General features: G+C 45.4%; 1 protein-coding gene across 2 annotated transcripts in view; it reads right to left on the bottom strand.

The window, feature by feature from the left end:
* Positions 1–641: 641 nt before the first annotated feature.
* The window catches only part of FOSL2 (FOS like 2, AP-1 transcription factor subunit), a 33,646-nt gene continuing 16,939 nt past the window's right edge, over positions 642–17,348 (bottom strand). For both annotated transcript variants that reach the window (XM_036750624.1, XM_036750625.1), the window contains exons 3-4: positions 10,236–10,343; positions 642–6,505 (exon numbers count right to left, since the gene is read on the bottom strand). In XM_036750624.1, the coding sequence (XP_036606519.1) occupies positions 5,990–6,505; positions 10,236–10,343 (624 nt within the window). In that variant the 3' untranslated portion in view covers positions 642–5,989. The remainder of the gene's footprint in view (positions 6,506–10,235; positions 10,344–17,348) is intronic.

The following is a 17,348-nucleotide window of genomic DNA, read 5'->3' as shown; positions in this document are numbered from 1 at the left end:
ATATCTTGTATTTACTTATCTGTCTAGATGTTTCCCCCCAGCAGAATGGAAGCTCCTTGAGGGTAAGGACAGTTCTGGTTTTTGTCTTCCTATCCCTCAGGGGCTAGTACAATGTCCAACACATAGCAGACACTTAATAAATGTTTTCTGAATTGAATTGCTGAATTTTTGCTGTCCAGTTACCAGTCCAGTTCCCCAAAGATAGACAATTTTACTATGGAGAAAGGATGCGTAAAAAACTGAAAAAAAAAAAAACCAAACCCCAAAACTCTAGAGGCAATACCAAAGGCAAGAAGAGGGATGAGAAAGAAAAAAACCCAACATCAAGCTCTTCGATCTTAATTAATTTTATTCTACAAAATGCTACTCAGTTTAAATTGAAAAAGCAAAAAAAAAAAAAAAAACCAAAACAAAAAACCCAAAACAAAAAACTTTTCAATATGTTCTTTCTTCCATAGCAGCAAGCTTTTTCTAACAAGCTTTCTCTTTTATTTTTTTTTGTTTAGTGCAAATACTGTAGGTTTGTATTACAGTAAAATAACAAAACAAAAAACATACACAGCCAGAGATGCTTCAGGGGCTGAGCAAGCTCATGATCTTCACAACTACACAAAGGGCGTGAGCGCAGGCCCTAGGCCCTGCCTTGGGTCTCATCCCAGGCAAAAAATCACTGTCACTTTAAGAAGGAAACCGAAAAAAAGTAAAAGCCCAAACTGATGCTCAAGAAATAGTTCAATTCCCCACAGATCCGTATGAATCTTCTTGGACTTGTTTTGCCTTTCAAGGTCTTTAAAGCAGACTTCAATGTCTGTCAACGACATATTCCTAATACACAATGATTTATTATTTTGAACATATATCAAAATATATACAATTCCTTTCTCCTCCCCTTGCCAAAAAAAGACACCCTGATACCTATTCTCTATACACAGACGAGTAGTTTCTTTTTCACTATTAATTAACCACAAACTAGAATAAATGGAACTGACTTTTAATCACACAGGGAGAGAAAACAATTTCTAGGGAACAGGGCTCTGATCATATTTTCATACCATGCTGGACTTCTTCCTGACCTCTGCCCCAAAAGGAATGACCATCCATTTTTAGACACAAAACCTCTTTGTACATTTTATACAAACACAAGTCACAAACCATTTTAGAAGGGAAAAAAAAAGCATCATCAGCCTAAAAAAAAATCTTACCAAAAAAAACAACCCCAGAACTGAGTATTTTAATGCTTTCTTTTTATAGTCAGGTTTAGAATAACACAAAGAAAATGTAAACATTTTAATAAATAATGAAATAAATGTAGATTGTGTTCTCCCTCCATCCCCCAATGTTTGACCCACCCCTTTAGGATCCTGCTGTTGCTAGCATGCTAGGGGATTTAGGAAATAAAAACACACAAAATAACCCCTTTTTTAATTTTTAGGGGGGGGGAAGGAACATGGGAAGTTTTTGTTAGTGGTGGTTAGATTGGGTTTTATTTGCTGGAGCAGTCACACACATATACACATTTGCCTGCCAACAAGGAGATCTTGGCTTTTAAAAAGAGGGCTAAACAAGCAAATGATGAAGGCTTCAAACAGATTTGGTTAAGCACTGAAAATAAAATCGTATCGGCCAAAACCATCTTGTCCTAGACTAGCTAGCCTTGGACTGTACCTCCAAAGTAAAGGTGCTAAGAGAAGGAGGAGAAGCAAGAGTATCATCATATCATAGATTTAGAGCTTGAAGGGACCTCAGAGACCAGTTAATCTGCTGTTTTACAGATGAGGAAACTGAGGCCCAAGGAGATTGTGACTTGCCCAAAGCTCACAAAGGTAGCAATCATGGCTGACTCCAAAGCCATTCTTTACAGGAGATGAAGCAAAGTAGAGGGATGGAAAATGTCAACTTCAAGAGAAGAGGAAGAAAGCAGAGAGGGAGGGAGAGGAGAGGGAAAGGAGGAGGAGGAGGAGGAGGAGGAGGAAGAGAATCAGAGGGTCAGAGATTTGGAGCTGTGAAGGATCAGAGAAGTCATCTAGTCCAGTCCCCTCATTAAGAGGATGAGGAAGAAGGATGGGAGGAAGAAAAGGGAGGAGACAGGGAGACAAAGACAGCAGCTACTGTAATGATAACCCTTTCATTTCTAACAAGCTGTTTGATCATTACTGTGGAACCCTAGCGGGCACGACACTGTCCCCTCAACTCTAACCTCAGGAAGTGTTAGAGGTACAAAGGAGGAAACAGGTAGTTCTCAGGGTGTCTGGTTAGAGAAGGAAAACTACCCAGCAGGGGTAAGATCCGGGGGACCAGACCAGCACTGATTGCTCCACAAGAAAAGGAGAAGAAACCTTTCATCTCTCCAGAGCATGAGCTGTGGGGAGGGTTGCAGCCCAACGAAGGGCAAAGCCTACATGGAGGCAGAAAGGAGAAACACCACCAGCAGCTTCTGCTTAGCTTTGTTTGTCAGATTCTTCAGAGGATGACTCAAGACATTGGACCAGAATGGATGTGCACGGCCCTCCAGGCAGGCAGAAGAAAATGTTTATTTTTTTCCCCAAAAAAACAAAAACCAATCTTCTTTTCTTGGAACTGGCCCTGGCAATTTTCTAAGTTTCACCTAGATCCTCCCTCCCTTCCCAGTCAGTTGGCCCTCCTCAGTCCAGCCAGAGAATAGCTTGTTCTCAGAGAGGTCAGCCAGGCAGCAGAAAGGACTGGGCGTTCCATACTCTGGCTCAGAACATGCCCTGGTCTTCTCAGAAAGCTGCTCCCAGCCCAGGCTGACTCCAGACTAAAGAGCTGCCTCATTGACCCTGATACCCTGGGAAACAGAGCAGTCCCCATCCCAAACAACTCAACTCCAACACTCTTTTCTAGCTGACCTGACACTAACTCCTGCTTGGAGAAATAATATGTGTATTTGTGTGTAGATGCATCAAGCTCTCTGACTTTTCCCTGGAAGGAGTGGTCAGAAAACTGAAGATATTAATCATCACGTAGGTGCAAATTTCATCTTCCCTGAATAAAACCATTATCTTTGAGAGAGCTTCCACAGAAGAGCAGGTCCTGAGTGGAGAAGGCCTCGAGCTATAAGACCTTCTGAAGGTGTTATATGGGTCACCTAGCTTTGGCCTACAAATGGTCCCAAAGTCAACATGGCTTTCCGTTCCACTCAACAAACATCCCTGAAGGCAAGGACTATCATTTTTGTCTTTGTGCCCCTATTACCTAACAGTGACTGGGACAAGGTAGGTACTTCATGTTTGTTGCCTGATTGATCTAAATGTGAAGAATGTGAACTCAAGGTTAGGGAGCACTTTTGCTTGTTTTTGTATCCCCAGAGCCTAGTGGAGTTCCTGGCACATAGTAGGTACTTAAGAGATGCTTGTTGAATGAATGAATGAAGCCCCACGATCCATGCCTATTCATTGTCCAGAGTAGCCTCAGTGGAAGAGACTTGACCTACCTTCAGGTCAGTCCTGGGCAAAGAGGGAAGTAAAGGGTATTTTTAAGACCAGAAAAAAGCAGCTTCATTTAATATATATATATATATATGTATATGCATATAAAAGCAAAGGGCTCCAGCTTGGATACCAATGCAACTAGAGATGATTAACCCTTTAAGAGTAAGGCCTGTCTCATTCACTTTCCACCACCTCATGCTGGGTCTTGGCTGACTCAGGAGTTCTTTGCTTAACTGGAAGTCAGAAACCCAAAACATTCAAGTTTACTTAAGGGATCGAGTTCTCAGAGCCTCCTGGACAATCATGAAGGAGTTTCTAACAGGGCCAGGGAATGTGGAAACGAAACTGGTTTTAAAGCATTTTGCACTGAAGTGTTTTGTTTTAAGAAAAATGTACATTTTTAATGAGATCCCATCCTCCTCCTAATCTAGGTTTTCCCAGCATCTTATGTAGCAATCACACACACACACTACCCCAGCCATAAGGGACCAGTAGAAAGGAGCTATGTCAAATTCCTAGGTGACCAATGGATGTTGGGTGCCCAATCTATATTAGATATGGCCATGTAATTGATCTGAGTGAGCCAATGAAGCAGTTTAACATCTCATTGCTCACTCCAGTGTCCGATTTAGAAAACCCGCCCCCACTGGGCTTGATTGAAGTAAATGTTTTAAAAAATAACACCCAATCTTTGGAGCCTAATTCCCAGCAAGTGGGTCTCCTTCAAAGGAATGCCTCTGTGGGAATGGATTTAAACCAAAGGAAAACCTTGCCAAGGTGACTGGATCAATTAGTTACTGATCAGGAGGATTGATAGGAACCAAGTTAATGGACCCGAAAGAAAATCCCCTACCTGACCCCAGGACCTGAGGCTTTAGTTAGAGGGGTGAAGGGAAAGGGGCTGGGCCTGGCAGAAGCTGTATTCTCAATGGAGGCCAGATGACTCTCTTCCCACATGTAAAATGAGGCTCTCTGCTCTCCCACAGCAGCAGGAGGAGAAAGCTTACCTCAGCCATTAGCAGGCAGGGGGATCAAACAGATCTGGCCCCACTCTGAATAAGCAAAATCAGCTCAGTGACCCCATACTAGTGATCATCATTGAATTGCCTGGATCAGAAGAGAAGGTTGGGGGAGGAGGGAGATTAAAGTGGAAAAAAACTCTCAATCCACCAGGTAGCAAAGTGCCAGAGGGGACAGGAGCTGTCCTCATCAGTGTAATAACAGAGACAAGTAAGGGCATAGGGGTTGAGATTGGTCTGTTTGCGCTTGGGTGCCAGAGAGAGCTGCAAAAAACCATCCTAGCAACTACCTCCTTCTTCCACCCCACCCCTCTCCCCATTCCCTTTTTATCCTAGGCCAATGCTTTATCATGGTGTCTCCCCTCAGTGCTGGGGAGGGGCCGCCTCAGTAGGGATGGGGAGAGTTGGCCCACGCTCATTAAAACTCCGTGGGTGGCGTCACTCTGAGCGTCTGTAGGGGGAGAGGGTGGAGCCTGGAGAGGGCTGCCTTGATTCCCAGGGGAGGGAGGCCTCCAGAGGCAGGCAGGCAGGCAGGCGGGAGAGAGAAGGGTCCCTGGCCCAAGTGGAGAGGCAGTAATTATGGGAGACGCCCTGTTCGAGGCAGCAGCGAAGAGGGGGAAGCCAGTGCTGGCACCCTCCTGGCTTTGTTGGCGCTATTCCTGGGTTGGTAATTAAGCATTTTGCAAAGCCAGCTCTGACTGCACGCACACACGCAGGCACGCACCCACGGGGAGCTGTGCCTCTCATCTCCTGCCTCCACGAACACCTTCTTCTTAGAACAGCAACTGCCTCTCCCCAGCTCTGCACAGAGGGTGGGAAAGGCCACGGAGTTGTCTCTATCGAGAGCTCCAGGAGGTAGGGATGGGACATGTCTCTGGGGGAGCCTTTGGTGGCTTGTTTCCTGGTTTTAGGCCCAGTATCCCAAGCCACACACTTCAGACTCAAGGAAAATTATTTACTCACAGCCCTACCTCCAGAAACAAATAAAGATTCTTAAGGGAGTCTTAAGTGCTGAGACCACCCTCGTGAAATGTCCCGGAAGGGTGAGAAACAAAAAAGGGAGAGAAATCGATATAAGGGGAATCAAGCTGAACAGGAATGGTTTGAGTGGGAGGGAAGGCACCGAATGTGCCACCATGGGGGAAAGGAAGCCAAGGAAAGAAACCGTCACTCCAAGATACAATATCAGAAGAAAGGGAAAGCAATGGTCCAGACCAACTTCAGGGAGATACACGAATCCACAAAACAGAATTCTCCCAAGTTTCGAAGGTAACAGGAACTGCCTGTGGGATTAATGAGGGAGTCCCCACTTCATCCACTGGTTTGTCCTGCGGTCCTTCGTACTCCTCATCTCCAGAGTCCACTTCATTCTCCCCAGAGCCAAACTCTCCTGTAGTGTCCCTCTCCTCTGCTGTCACTCATTGCCAGTGTGCTGGTCCCTGGGAAGGAGACAGTGGAGAAGGTGGAGGGTGGCTTCCCTTCATTCCCCTCCAGAGCTGGGAAGGACAGCACCCAGCTGGGTTACAAAGCCAGGAGAGTGGGAGAGTTCAAGGAGTCTGAAGACTGGTCCCCGCTGCTGCTACTTCTCCGGTGGGCCTTGGAGCATGACTCAGAAGGGGACACGGGGGACTCCTGCTCCAGCACGTTTGGGTAGGTAAAGACCAGGTTGGAGGTGCCCGGGGTGATGGCTGGAGTGGAGGTCACCACAATAGGGGTGTTGAGGGGCTCCTCCCCATAAAAGCCCCCAGCAATGTTGATGGGCTTAATGACGGACCTCTGGGCCTTGTCCAGGGCTGAAGAGGAGGAGGATGGGATCTCTTCTTCCAAGGGCTCTTGCTTCACCACAACAGTACCTACCCCGCTGCCGGGGCGCATGGACTGCAGGCTGTGGGATGGCGGGGTCCGACGCTCTTCGGGGCTGATCTTGCACACAGGCCCATGTGCCACCAGCATAAACTCGAGCTTCTCCTTCTCCTTCTGCAGCTCAGCTATCTCCTTCTGCAGCCCCGACTTCTCTTCCTCCAGCTCTTCTGTTTCCTGTTGGGAGAAGAAGAGAAATTGAGTGAAGTCAAAGGAAGGTACCCCCATTTTCCTTTCTATGTTCTCAATGTTAATGTACCACAAGACCAAAAGATCATAGACCAAGAGCTGGAAGGAACCTCAGAGGTCACCTGGTCCAACTCCTTCATTTTACAGACGATGAAAATAAGGCTCAAGGTCACACAAGTACTAAGTATTAAGAGTCAGGATTGAAATCCAGGCCCCTGATTCCAGAGGACCACTGTACAATGTCTCAAGTCTAGACTTAGGAGAGATCACTAACAATTTCTGTGGACCCAGAAACAAAATCAAAGAAACATGGAGTCTTAAGAGTTGGAAGGAATCCTGTAAAAGCATCTAATTTAACCTGGACCTGAACAAGACTGCCCAGATGAATCAGGAGAGACTTGTTAGTGGTTCCACCCTCCTTTTCCATCTTTATCTCTTTAACATTCCCCTTATGCCCTAAGCCAAAGTCAACTTCTCTCTAGCCCACCCCAACATACTGCTCTTTATGCCTAGAATGCCACACCCTCCCCTTTTTCCCTGGTGATTTCTTACCCATCTGTTAAACAACAACTGAAATCCAACTTCTTCCATGAAGCCTGCCCTGATATCCTCACTGGTAAAGACTTTCCCCCAAGATGTCACATAGCACTTTATTTGCAACCATCAAATGAATGTGTCATGTCTGTATTCCAATTTTCTGTGTTTGTACCTTATTCAGCTAATACTCTACTAGACTGCAAGTTCCCATCGTGAAGAAATCATCTAAAGGGATTGGACTAGATAATCTTGAGGTTCTTCTAAGTTCTAGATCTGTTATCCTTTATTTTATGATCCTATGTTTTATCGAAACTTTGTTTTTCCCTCAGGTACAAGCCTACAGTAGGTGCTTAATTAAAGTCTTTTAGTTGAACGAATGAATGAACACATGAATGAATGATAGCACCCCCCCCTCACCATCTTGGACCCAAAGTTAAGGATTCTAAAACACCTGGAAGATAAGATAATTCTTGTCTCCAAAGTCCAATCAAGGTTAGCACACAAAGTGGAGAAAAGGTATTTCCAAAAGAGAGGAAAATGTCATCTCCTAGAATAATCACGGGCCTCCATTGCCAGCACGTGGAGATGCTTTATTGCGTGAGGTCATTGGATCATAGTTTTAGAGGTGGAAAAGACCTCATGGGACATCCAGTCCAATCTCCTCATTTTACAGATGAGGAAACTGAGGCCTGGGGTGGATGACTGACTTTCCCAAGGTACTAGCAGTAGTATATGTCACAGAGGTGTCTCCAGTTCAATGTCCCATGTGCTTGGTATATTTAAAATGAGAACAGAAAAACCAGTATCTCCTGGGAATCTACCCTTTTCTTCCTATGCTCCATTCTCCTTCCCAACTGCTATCCTCAAATCCAAATTCACTTTCTCCTTCAGGCAGTCGATGGAGTTAGTAGATAGAGTGCTGTATCTGGAGGCAGGAAGACCTGAATTCGAATCCAGCCTCAGACTCTTACTAGATGAGTGACCCTAGGGCAAGTTGCTTAACCTCTACCTCAGTTTACTCAACTGTAAAATGGAAATAATAAAAGCACCTACACCTCAGGGCTGCTGTGAGGACCAAATGAGATGGTATTTGTTAAAAGCACTTAGCACAGTGCCTGGCGCATAGGAGGGACTATATAGATGTTTATTCTCTCCCCTTCCCTCCATTTCCTCCCCAATTCCATCAGAATGGGTCTCAAGATTTCAGGAGTCAACTCTTGTTCTTCACCTTTCAAGGTAAATCATATAGCCAGAGAGGGTATGCTAAGGTGTTTCTAAGGGAGTAAATACCAGCCCCCACTCCTCTTTTTACAAGCTGCCCCCACTTCCACCCAATACAAAGTCCTGTTTGAGGAAGAGTAGTAGACAAGTCATACAAAGCAGGACGTGAAGGACAGTTACAGGAGACATGAAAAGTTTCCATCTGCTTCAAGAGTTTGACAAGCGTCATGGGCTTATGAGAGGTTTCCTGTGGAGGATGTGGCCAAGGGACCTGTGAGGGGAAGGGAGGGGCAAAGTGCATGGCCTCAAACAGGAACGTGGGGACTTTGTAAGTGTTTACTCTAGCTTTGGAGGGTCAGGATTTTCTGAGGATCAGGAGAATGTAAACTTTCTGAGGGCAAGGACTGTTTTGTTCTGGCATTTTCAGCCTCAGCCCCTCACAGGTGCTTAGAAGCAATGGAGGCTCTCTTGCTAATTATTACCTTTGTGACCTTTGGACAAGTGACTTATCCTCTCTGGGCCAAAGTCTTCCTATGTGTAAAATGATGAGGAAATTGGACCAGATGGGCCCTAAGATTCCTTCTAGCTCTAAATCTAGGATTTTATGAATTAACTGAATTAGGATTTGTGGGGAAAGACAAAGTTGGAAAGTGGAAAGTTTTCAGATGCCAATAAAAACAATATCCAGATACCAAGATAAAGACTAATCACCTCTGCCTTCCATGTGACCTTGGGCAAGTCATATAACCTATCCTGGGCCTCATTTTCCTCATCTATCAAATTAGGGTTTGCACTTGATGGTTCTGAATCTTCAAGCTCTGATCCAATGATCCTAAATGATATGGTTCCATCCTCACTTCATCACTTTTTCTACCCTCTCCTCACCTTCTCTACCCATTTCTGTCAATCTGTTCTCATGGATTTGTCCACTCACTTAGGGTTTAAAGAAAAAAGCATCCTCATACAATCTCTGACAATAGCCCCGCCATCTAATCCTGAAAATTCAACACTACAGAATTCACTTGGGAAAGAGTTATCATTGAAGGGCCCCATGGACTACAGGAAGAGGCAGGGTAGATGGAACCCTAGATTTGGACTCAGGACATAGGTTCTCAGTCTGACTCTCATACTTCTTACCTCAGTAATTCTGAGCAAGTTCCTTCAACCCTCTGAATCTAGGCATTCTCATCTATAAAATGAGGAGGTTGGTGGATGACCTGGTCCCTTCCTGCTCTAGATTCTTTGTTCCTGGCAAACTAAGAGTGCTGTTCATATGTAAGAGTATCTCTCATGTCAAAAGAGATGTACCCAGGATATAGTCTCCTTCTCATAGGCAGCTTTGAATGAGGCTAGAAGGATTTGGACCCAATCCAGATCTTCTATTCTCTCTTCTTAGGCAGTTAAGCTATAGACTCTTTAACTGGGACAATGTTGAGACTGGTCAGATCAAGGGTCAGGGAGGGAAAGGTCATGGACACCCAAGAGCTTGGGTGATTAAGAAGCTAGAGAGAGTGACTCACAAGGGCAGAATGGAAGTGCCAAGACCACAGAGAAAGGCTCATTTGACATTTGACATGGTGTGGGGTGAGGTTAGGATGTTCATGCCAATGAAGGACATGAAGAATTTAAGGTGCACAGTCATGGAATATGATTCATCTTTTCCATCAAGAATGGAACCCAAACTATAGAGTTTAGGGAAAACATCTTTTTATTGGTCTTAGACTGGGAGCTCTACGAGATTTAGCCCCTAACATTTGAGGTGTTTAGAAATGGAGGGGTCTAAATTCTGGAGAGTGGGCTGACCGTGGGTAGAACTAAGCTCTTGAAGCTGGACATTTTTACATTAAGGTAGGTCCATGCCGTCACCTGCTCTTAGGATTGACAGACTCCAGAGGTCAAGGGAGGATAAGTTGTAAGAGCAATGAGCCTAGTGCCCTTCACCACAATCAATAGCTCTTACCGCTTGCAGCTTCTCAGTCAGCTCCCGGCGTCGGTTACGGCACTTGGCCGCAGCAAGCTTGTTCCGCTCTCTCCGAATTCTTCGCTTCTCTTCTTCTTCGGGAGACAGCTAGACATGAGGATAGAAAGGAGAAAATAAAGAAGTGACAAATGATGAGAACTGGGCCAATCTTTAGATTGTTTTTTTTTTTCAGAAGGCAATATTTTAAACCAGGTAGAAACCAGAAGAAGTTGCATAGGAAGGAAGCTAGACCGGGGCTCAACAGGGAGAGATGTTTTACTTGAGACCACAGTTCAAGGCTCTTTCACAGCTAGGATTAAGTAGTTCGCTAAGCAAAGACAGATGAAGCGGGAGATGTCCAATACTGAAGAAGAAAACAGGGTCTGTTCTCTCTGAGGCAGAAATGGACCCTGGGGTTTGCCAGGAGTGGTGAGATGACATATTTAGTCATGTCAGCCCCGATGCTTTGCCAAGAACAAAGAGTAAAAGCTGGGAATGCCTACTGGAGAGATTTCCACTCATTGCCTGGTCTGACCCCACCTGCACAGGCAGCTTCTTCCAAACTCTAACTAATTATCCCTCCCAGCACCCATGTTATTCCTGCCAGATTCATTATCCCTATTTGGCAGTTGAGGAACCCAACCCTGGAACCCCTGGAGAAGAAAGAAAAACACTGGTTCCACTGGGGTCCAGCACTTGGGGGATGTGTCAGGACAGTCAGAAAGAACCTTGTGACCCTACCTACACTTAAATCTTCCTTAGACCCTCACCTGAGAGGAGGTGTCACATGCTCTGGGAGAAAGTCCTAGATGTGTATGATTCAACTCCAATGGGACAGTGGCGAAAGAGCCTTGGATCCAGAGTTAGTCAGAGGCAATGGGTTCTAATTCTTACCTTTGTCCCTTACTACTTCTCACATTGGGAAATCCACAACCTGTTTAGGTCTCAGTTTCCCCAAGTGTATATGGAAGAGTTGAAGTTCAAGGTCTCTGCAGTCCTTTCCAGCACTAGATCTAGGATTCTATCACTGCATACCTATTATGTTCTCAGGGCAGCTAGGTGGCACAATGGATAGAGTGCTGGGCCTGGAGTCAAGAAGACTCATCTTTCTGAGTTCAAATATGGCCTCAGACACTTACTAGCTGTGACCCTGGGCAAGTCACTTAACCCTGTTTGTCTCAGTTTCCTCATCTGTAAAATGAGCTGGAGAAGGAACTGGAAAACCACTCCAGTATCTCTTGCCAAGAAAACCCCAAATGGCGTCACAAAGAGTTGGACATGATTATTCAACAGCTTTTTCGTTAACATAATAATAATGGTGATATTAATAATAATAGCTGACATTTATATACTTCTTTGAAGTCAACAAAATGCTTTGCATACACGATCTCGCTTAATCAACACATTCTCACTGAGTAAAACACTCTGCTAAGGTGCCAGGCACTGTTGGGGATGTTGCTTTCAAGGAATGCGGCCACAATTTAGTGACCTCTAAGGGCCTGAATCATCCTCACTGGGCACTGGATGTGTGAGACTGCTGCCCACCCCCAGGAAGCAGCTGGCATTCTGGCCAAAGGATGGAGTGTGGCATTCATTCTGACAGCCATCCCATTGGAACATAAACTCCTTAGACAGCTAATGCAACATCCCTCCACTTTCCAAAAAGAAATGAGTGGATCACAGAAGGAGAATCATATATACACTGTCAGACATTCAAACTGTTTTTCTTCATTGTGACAAAGGGCTCAATGGGAGGAAGGGAGGAGAAACATTTATAGAAATGACTATGGTGTAAACACAGAAGCATTCAATAGCTCTTTGGTTGTTGTTTTGGTTAAGAATATAAGCTCTTTGAGGGCAGGCAATTCATTTTTACTTTGTATTCCCAGAACCTACCTAGTACAGGGCTTTGCACATACTTGGTGCTTCATAAATGCTTGTTGATTGATTATGCTGAATTGAACATCTGGTTCAAGTCTCATTTCCCTGATAGTTCAGGAGAATAAAAAAGAAAAAGCTATGTTATAGTCCCCACAAGTGTCTGGATTCTTCATTTCATGGTCCTCTACAAAGAGACTGACCAATGCAGCAGAGGACATGGCCAGCTAACTCTAAATTCGATGACCCCATACAACAAATTCAATTCAGCAGGCATTTCATGAGCACCTACTATGTGCCGAGCATTGCAGAAGGCAATGAAGACTCAGAGACAATCTGCCCTCTGTTCAGCAGAAGCTTACATTCTGCTGCACGGTCTATGATCTGTGTACATGACCTCATCATCTTCACTGAGGCAGAGAACCTCAAAGACCCAGCACTGATGGGACTGCATTCCTCTACCTCCATCAGTCAAAAATGTCTCTAAGAAAATATGTGAGGCCATTGCCTGGACATGAAGGCACCCTGTGGGTACAGAGGAAGGTGAAGAGAGTGAAGCACGCAGTGTGAGGAGGTGAGAAGAGACAATACTAACATCACCCAGAAGCACCTGGGACCCCTTGTCTACTGCAGCCTCATCAGATGTATAGCTTAAGTAGATGCTTGCTGACTTGACTCTCTGGCTCTCCAATTACCCACAGGGGCAGCTAGATGGTGCAGTGGATAGAGCTTGGACCTGGAGTCAGGAAGACCTGAGTTCAAATCCAGCCTCAGACATTTACTAGCTGTGTGACCCTGGGCAAGTCACTTAACCCTGTTTGCCTCAGTTTCCTCATCTGTAAAATGAGCTGGAGAAGGAAATAGCAAATCCCTCCAGTATCTTTGCCAAGAAAACCCCAAATAGGGTCACCAAGATCCAGACATGACTGAAATGACTCAAGAACAAAAAGCTTTGCCCTAAGGGTTTGCTGTGGCTAAGCTCTGCTCCCACCCCTACTCTTCACATATACTTTTGCTCCCTGCTAGAGTAGCAAATATTTACAGCAAAAATGCATCCCCTAGCAGTCAATCTGATGATAAGCCTCCCCAAACAAACTGCCAATGGCATCTAACGAATAATAATAATAATGCCTTACATCCACCAGACCATGGGCTCATAGATTTACAGCTAGAAGGAACCTTAGCCTTCTAATCCAACCCTCCCCTCCACTGTACAGATGAGGAGACCAAGGCCCAGAGAGGCAAAGGGACTTGCCCACAGTCACTCAGCCAGCAAGTCACAAAATATGAGTTCAAATCCTCTGCCTCTCAAACCAAGGCTCTTTCCACTTTCCCACACTGTCTCCTCTGTATAGAGCACTGGACAGGTCCTATTATCCCTATTTTATAGACAAAGACATTAGGGCCAAGTTAAGTGACTTGTCAAGATGACACAGTCAGTAAGTGGCAGAGCAAAGCTTCAGAACCAGGTCTTCTAGCTGCCAGTTGGGTACTTTTTCCATAGGTGGTATGACCATTTGGAGTGTCCCCTCAATCATCACCATCCTGCCGGTCTCTGAGGTTCACGACCTCAATGTTATCCTAGCCTCCTCACCCTACGCACCCAATCGGCTGCCAAATCTTGTTGACTCTATCTCCACAACACTTGTTCTTCTTCTCCCCAATCTCAACAGACACAGCCACCATCTTAATACAGGCCTTCATCACCTCTTACTTGGATTATTCCAACAACCCCTTAATTGATGCCTCGCCTCTCTTCCCTCCAATCCCCATGAAGCTGCCAATGTAATTTTCCTCCAGGGCAGATCTGACCATGTCAACTCTTCTCTGTGACCTTTAAAGCCCTCCCCAAGGACTACCCTCTATTCAAACCGGCCTTTTTGCTCTTCCTCCCACAATACTCTCCATCGCCTCTCTCCATGCTCTATGCTGACCATTTCCCACGTCTGTCAATGCAGCCCCTCATCTTGCCTCGAAGACTCAGCTCACTACTGATGACACAAAGCCTTTCCAGGTCATCCAACTGCTAGCACTCTCTGTCTCTAAACCACCTGGTAGGTATTTGGTATTTCTTCAATATATACAGATTAATGGATGTGTTGTTTCCCCACAGCAGAATGTTAACCCTCCTCAAGGGCAGGAACTGTTTGATTTTTGACTTTATATCCCCAGCACCTAGCACAGTGCCTGGCCGATAGCAGGCACCTAATAAAAGCTTGTTGATTAATTGATTAAACAAAACCTTTTCCAGATTGGATTAGATGACCTCTGAGGTACCTTCTACCTCTGGGATTCTATCATGATAGTACATGATGGGTCTGAGGTAAAGATCTGGGCCCAGGTCACAACAGAATTCTCATCACCCAGTGGGGGTGCCTCCTCTGGCCTCAAATTTGGGCTGGAAGGGGCACTGAGGGGCATCACCAAGGTCTCAAAATATTCAGCCCTGGTCTTCACCTGGTGCTCTATGTGAGGCTGGCAGCCTCTGAGAGGACCAGGTTGTAACAAGTTTAGTAGCAGCAGGAACACTGTTATCACTATGTACTTAATTCTTCAATATTGGCCTTAGTTAGGGGTTGTCCAGAAGGTAGCAAAGGGTTCTCACCAGATCACATAGGCACATGATGCTGACATGGGTTGGCCCAAAGCTTCCTAAAAGAGATTCAGAGCTGCTCATCTCTTCAGGTGCTTGCAAACGCCAACTTTTTTGAGTATGACATCAAATGAGATCATGGATACGTATGAAGCTGTGTGTGTACATGTATATGCACACAGACACACATGTTTATGTATACATATGACACAAATATGTGTATGACCATTATTACTATTAGAGAGCTATTATGGCATTGTGGATAGTGGCAGGAACTATTGCCAATATATTTTGGTATAGTAGGAATTCCTCAGAGTTCCTTATACCAGAGAAATCACAGGTCTGGTCCCAAACAGATTATTACTAGTATTTTATTTATCATAAGTAGGCACCACGTTCTATGTGTTGTGTGAGCAGCATCCTAGCTAAGCTTAGATGGGCTCATCACCAGACCGGATGTAGGATGAGGTTTTGGTTTTTTACCCCAGCAAGTCTCAAAGACCATCTACTAAGTAAGAGAGAAGTTGCTATCTGGGTTGGTGAAGGGATGACCCCCACCCCAACAACAATACACCCTTGAAATGTTCAAATACAAGCAGTACGAAGGGATGGTACTGGCAGCATCTTCACTACCATTTCAGTTCTGCCCTCCCTCCCATCCCTAGATGCTGGAAGAAATCTGGCCCAGAGGTCTCCATGCCTGCCCCAACCTCCCTTCCCCCTCCTTCCAAAACCCCAGTCTCGGGAGGTGTGCAGCAAGTTGTGGGAGCTGTCAACATAGGAAGTATCCAGGGAACATGAGATCAACACTGTCAGAGCGTGTGTGTGTCAGCACTACAGCCCTACCCACCCACACACTGAACGCACCCTCCCCTTAGCCCCAGGCCTCTAGAAAACAAGCTCCTGGAACACAAGCAGGTGCCAGACCCAGCTCCTGCTGGAGCACCCCTCCCACTGGGCGATAGGATCCTAGGACACCAGCAGTGGAAACAGGAGGAACTTTGGTCCTACCATATAGTTCCACCCCTCCCTTCTACAGATAAAGAAACTGAAGGTCAGAGAAGGGTAACTTGCCCAAGGTCACCAAGGGAATAACTGACTTCAGATTCAGTATTCCTTCCATGGTGCCAGATGCAAGAGCCTGGGCATTTTGTTAATGAAGCTGACATCCATTTCTTCCTGGTGTTTGTTATGCTTTGGAGAAAGAGAGACTCACTGCTATCCAGCATGGAACTGCATTTCCTCTGCTGTGGATCCCCTCTCCTGCTTCCTGGGGTAGTTAAGAGGAAACTGAGTGTGGTGGAAGAGCCATTTACTTTGAGGCAAGGGAGCCTTATGAGATGGAACAGAAAACTGTATGGGAAAGGACAGATAGGACGGGACAGAATAGGACAGAAAAACAGAGAAAATAGAGGACTCCGGAGCCAGAGAACCTGGGTTCAAATCCCACTTCAGACTGCGCACTCTGTGGGGGGACCTGGGTGAATCTCAGTTTTCTCATTTGTAAAATGAGGCGTTTGGATTATATGGCCTCTAGGATCCCTCCTGGTTCTAGATCTTTGGTCCTAGAATAGAATCACAAAGCTGTAAAGGAGATCACCTAGAGATCACCTAACACAACCATGTTGTTTTCCTCTGATAGAATGTAAGCTCCTTGGGGTCAGGGAACATTTTGTTTTTTCCTTTGTATCTCCAGCACCCCGCACCTACCAAGTATTCAACAAATTCTTGCTGAATGAAAGAAGACAAATCCCCTCACTTTACTGAGGCTCGAATAAGTAAAGAAGTTTGTCACCCACCCGGTTAGTGACAGAGCTGGGACCAGAACTCAGGTGTCCTGACCAGCAGTCCAGTGATATTTCTACTCTTCCTGAAGAGTGATGGTTCTGAGTTCCTAGCTCATGACGGGTCATCAGAAAATGCCTCTTGTTCCTTCCCTTCCTCTCACAAACAAATAAAAGCCTCCAGCCAGATTGTATTAGGGTATTAGTGTGAGTTAGGCATCACTCATAGAGAGGAAGTGAATGCTATTCAGCATCTTCCCGCCACGGTCCCCTGCAGCCCTAAAGAGTCAATGCCTCTCCCAGGGTGCCTGACTCATCCCTGGGGTCATTTATGTCCTGGGAGAGTCTGGCTCACCAATGTCTGTAAAATCTTTTGAGGTCCGTGGAGAAAAGCACATTAATAGGAGACATTATTATGATTGCTGATCCTTAAGGGTGGCTCACTTACAAGAGGCCTCATTGGAAACATCAGGGCACTTAGTGAATGAAGCCTGATTAATATGAGCTGCCCTGTCTGACTTGCACAGTGTTTAATCACTCTAATAGATCACAGAAATACAAAAAGTCTGAGCTCAAAAGGATCTCAGGGCCACAAAGTACAATCTGAACAGGAATCCCTGCTACCACATCCCTAGCCAAGTTTTCATCCAAGACTTTGATTAAGATGTCTAGTGAGAAAGAACTTACTACCTCCAGAAGTGAGGGGGAACCCACTGCTTCTCAAAGCCACCCATCCACTCTTGGATGGCTCTAACAGCTAGCTCTAATTTACTTCCACTAAATTAATACCTCCCTCACTGGAACTTGCCCTCTTTGCTCCCGGTTCTTCCCACTGGGGGCCAACAAATCTATTTTCTT

Source organism: Trichosurus vulpecula, chromosome 3 (genome assembly GCF_011100635.1).
Source record: "Trichosurus vulpecula isolate mTriVul1 chromosome 3, mTriVul1.pri, whole genome shotgun sequence".
Classification (NCBI taxonomy): domain Eukaryota; kingdom Metazoa; phylum Chordata; class Mammalia; order Diprotodontia; family Phalangeridae; genus Trichosurus; species Trichosurus vulpecula.
Note: the sequence above shows the minus strand (reverse complement) of the source record. Positions and strands in the feature narration are given on the sequence as shown.